This window comes from Sinocyclocheilus rhinocerous, unplaced genomic scaffold, assembly GCF_001515625.1.
Source record: "Sinocyclocheilus rhinocerous isolate Xijiao unplaced genomic scaffold, SAMN03320098_v1.1 scaffold1213, whole genome shotgun sequence".
In the NCBI taxonomy this organism is placed as follows: Eukaryota; Metazoa; Chordata; class Actinopteri; order Cypriniformes; family Cyprinidae; genus Sinocyclocheilus; species Sinocyclocheilus rhinocerous.
The window spans coordinates 106340-110652 of record NW_015625600.1 but is presented as its reverse complement, the minus strand read 5'-3'; the positions used below and the strand labels follow the sequence as shown (position 1 = coordinate 110652).

General features: G+C 36.0%; 1 protein-coding gene across 1 annotated transcript in view; it reads left to right on the top strand.

Annotated features, from left to right (window-relative positions):
• Window positions 1-53: 53 nt before the first annotated feature.
• Window positions 54-4313, top strand: part of LOC107758377 (procollagen C-endopeptidase enhancer 2-like) — an 11448-nt gene continuing 7188 nt past the window's right edge. Inside the window, exons 1-3 of the mRNA XM_016576096.1 lie at window positions 54-305; window positions 479-587; window positions 3651-3906. Of these exons, the coding sequence (XP_016431582.1) occupies window positions 229-305; window positions 479-587; window positions 3651-3906 (442 nt within the window). The 5' untranslated portion in view covers window positions 54-228. The remainder of the gene's footprint in view (window positions 306-478; window positions 588-3650; window positions 3907-4313) is intronic.

Here is a 4313-nt window from a genome sequence, read left to right as displayed (position 1 = left end):
CTCTCTCTCTCTCGCTCTCTCTCTCTCTTTCTGCATGACTTTGATCACAGGTTTGGAAAAAGGCAGCTGTCGTGTTGCTCCCTCCTACAGAGCAGAACAAACGCTATATTCATCTGCCCCTGAAACTCCCCCGAGCAACTTCAGGACAGACGGAGCCCAATAATATCATTAATGCAGCTGGACGCAGACACACACACTGTCTGATCCGATCCACTGTCAGTTCTTACAATGTGGAAGATCTGTGGTGTCCTGATCGCCTGGGCTCTGCTGCTCATGCTGCATGTGCGAGCTCAGACTCAAAACAGGTACGTTTCTTCAGTCGTTTCTTTCAGCCACTGAAAGCTCATGTATGATTGATCACACAGCGAGCGGCGCACTGAATCTCATAATTCCTGATTTGAGGAATTTGAAGCTCTGTTGCAGAAATGAATGCTGCATCGATGCATGCTGGTGTTTATTTTTTCTTTCTCTTGTTTAGACAGACCTTCACCTGTGGTGGGAATATCACAAGAGAGTCGGGTGTTATTGGTAGTCAGGGTTATCCGGGCGTCTATCCGCCGAATACTAAATGTGTGTGGAGAATTACAGTAAGTATGAAGAGACTCAAACTGACTTATCATGTATTCAGGTAGAATAAATGCCGACTGTAAATGAGGTTTAGGCTCTAATAGATAAAACCATATTTAAATTTTCTGAAAGAAAATCAGTGCCTGGTAAAGAATAGTGTTAAAGTTGTAATTTAGTTTTAGGGTCTGTTTCTGTGAAAATTAAATACTGCAGCAAGAATAAAACAGAATAGGTTGTTGTCATGTAAAATTAAATAGATTCAAGAAAGAAAACACCAATCAGATGTCAGAACTAACCAATAATCGTGCAAATGTAGTGACATGATCGCTGTAGGTTCGATTTTGAGTGGGGAAACGATGGCAAAGTAATGGCAATGAATACAAACAAAAACACATGAGCATGTCATACCAGGTACCAGATTTTTTCAAGTTGAATAGAAACTATCAAGTCTAACATTTGTGGATATTTATTTGTTTTTAATCCACAATCCCACCCATTTTGGTACACTGTTTCTGTGGGTTGTTATTTAGTCCACTATAGGGCAAAATTGATTTTCGTGCGCTTGAAATACTTTCTTCTTTGCGAGATAAACATTTTCTCCACAAAACTCAGTTCGCGCTCGCGCAAAACACACTTTTGCATGCTTCAAAATATGACCTTTCGTGCGCAAAATTGTGGCAGAGATGTAATCCCATAGTCCACGGGCAGAGCTGGGTAGTAACTGATTACTGTTGATGTAATCTGGATTACATAATCAGATTCCAAAAATTAAATACTTGTAATTACATTACATTTTAAAATACTCATAACCAGACTACAGTTACTTTTTTGTTGATTAATTGATTACATATTATTCACACAATAGCAATAAATAATTCCTCTTTTTCATTTTTTTAAATGTTCTAAAATAGATAAAGGATTCTTAAATAGCCTACCACTAATATACGCTCAGAAAGTCTTCCAGTTTTGTGGACATTCACACAAAGGCCGGTAAGTGGCTACACAGCATTTGACCACTGGATTTGCAAAAATCATTTCAGGTTTAAGAAGTCTTTCAACATTGCAACAACTACTGATGAACACATTAATTTTTATTTGAATTATCACTCAGTAGGTTATTGAACCATGTATTATATGTCTTCGGAAGGCTTGTTCAAGGCTTTTGAATTTTGTCTTAAAATGCACAAATTCACATTATTTCTTATTTACAAGTTTTATTTTTTTTTGGACATCTTAACCTTTTTCACCTAATAAGTACCCCTGAGATTTTAAAATAAATGTATTAATAATTAAGTATCACATTTGCTTGTTCATGTAATATAAAAAAATTATTATATATATTTATTATATTATAAATATTAATTATATATATTAGTATTTTAATCAATGTTATTTTAAAATGATTTTCTTTTCTTTTTTTTCATTTGTATGACTTAATTAATTATTAGCTTTTCATGAAAGTCACAAACCCGAGTTTGGTAAACCATGTCATGTTTAATGCACTTTATGTTGCTAATTACAATGAATGGAATACATTTTCTTACTCTTTGTATTTTTATATCAGAATGGTACCAGATTGTCCTATTTAAATCAATGTGATAAACGGGTTAGGTCAAAAGTAATCTAAAAGTAATCAAAAAAATAGTCTGATTACATTAGCTAAAATGTGTAATGTAATGGATTATGTTACTAACTACAATTGTCATGTAATTTGGAATCAGTAATGGACTACAATTTGTAAGTAATCTACCCAGCACTGTCCACGGGTTAGATCGATAGTGTGAGGGGGAAACCATAGAAAAACGTGATTGGGCTAGTTTTGATTAGCAATTGGGATGGTTTTGTTTCGTAGACCTGGCAACCCTGAATCCATCAGTAGTACACTTTCAGAAAAAAAGGTACAAAAGCTGTCACTGGGGTGGTACCTTTTCAAAAGGTTCTAATATGTGTGATTTCATTACTAATATATATTTTAGGTACTAGTATGTACCTTTAAGGTACCAATATGCGCCCTTTAGGGGTAAATAAGGTACAAAGTTTTACCTTTTGAAAAGGTACTGCCTCAATGACAGCTTTTGTACCTTATTTTCTTAAAGTGATATATGTCCAGGAATGTATCCATACACACCTGCATTCATAAATAACATGCTTTATCTACAGATCTTCTTCACTGAATACAGTACATACTGCGAAAATTTGTCAATGAAATTTTAACAGATAACACAGGCTGAATTTATCAGTTGTCAAAGTTTGAATGTGTCTGTATGTTAAGTGTTGAAATGGGAAAGGAAAATGTATTAGGAATTTAAAAACTGCCTGATTTGCATGTACTGCAATGATGATGCAATAGAAAGTCATGGCAAGACTCAGTATGTGTGTGCTTTTGTTCTGTGTTTGGTTTGGCTGCTGGTCATTAAATCCTTGTGGCAAATCCTGACTCATTCTAGCATTTTATTGCATTGCTATCATCGCATATAAGAACCTCAGTTGTTGACTTGTCTGACTAAAAGGGTTTTTCCACTTTATTTTAAGAATCTTAATTATGTCGCATAATGTTTTCCATGTTGCTGCTGCAAAATATATACTAACTATGTATTGGAAAAAGGAAGTATTTTTCCCATTAATTTTCTCTTTTCTTAGCCATGAACCAAACCAGCCATCTCTGATATGAATCACAACATTATAAACATAGTCATTTAAAAAAACAAACAAAAAAAAACCTCATGATTTGTGCTGCAGTAACACTAGACATGAAATTTCTACAGACATCGGAAAGGTCATAATAGGACATCAAACTCTGCTATGTCATTTTTAAAAACATAATTCAACATAATAACCCCAAAATGTAAAAATATGCAGTCTACTCCAATTAAAAATTGTGTACTGTCATCTAGGTGGTCACACCGTGACGTATCTTCTATTAATCACACTTCTTCGTTTCCTGTCTCCTGTCTGGGAATGATGTAATCAAAACAGAAATGTCAGAACAATATAAATGGATGACTATAAAGTCTGCCAGATGTTTGTGAGCAGAAGTGAATTCTGATCTAGTTGGCTCTCAGTATGACGTCTGCTTCTTGCAGGTTCCAGAGGGCAAAGTGGTCGTCCTCTCATTTCGTTTTCTCGACTTAGAAAGTGACAACCTGTGCCGGTATGATTATGTGGATGTTTATAGCGGCTATGCCAATGGACAGCGTCTCGGCCGCTTCTGCGGGACGTTCAGGCCAGGAGCCCTTGTTTCTACAAATAACAAGATGCTCATACAGATGGTATCGGATGCCAATACTGCTGGCAGCGGCTTCTTGGCCGTGTACTCTGCTGCCAACCCAAATGAACGAGGTAAGATCATCATAAAAATGGACCATAAAATTGGCAGCTAATAAGACTGACTTGCTCTGTTCAACGCTGCAGAGCCAAAGGAGTTTAGTAGATGTTTTAAGATGTAGTTCAACACTTTGTTTGTTCATAAATGTTGCTGAAAATTCAATGGATAACCAGTTTACCATCATACAGCCTTTCCCTTACTTGCATCCAAAATGATCCATGTTTCCGTCCATAAATTCCGATGTTTTTAGGCATGGATTGTTTTTAAGAGGGCAAAGGTCAACTTTAATGAGCATTTAAGAGCTATCTGACAGCTCCTAAAGAAGTCAGAGGTCAAGATAATGCTGAAGAAGAGAAATGGATCTTTAAGATCAGGGCCGTTTCTAGCCAATTTGACGCCCTAGGCGAAATAGGGCGTCAAA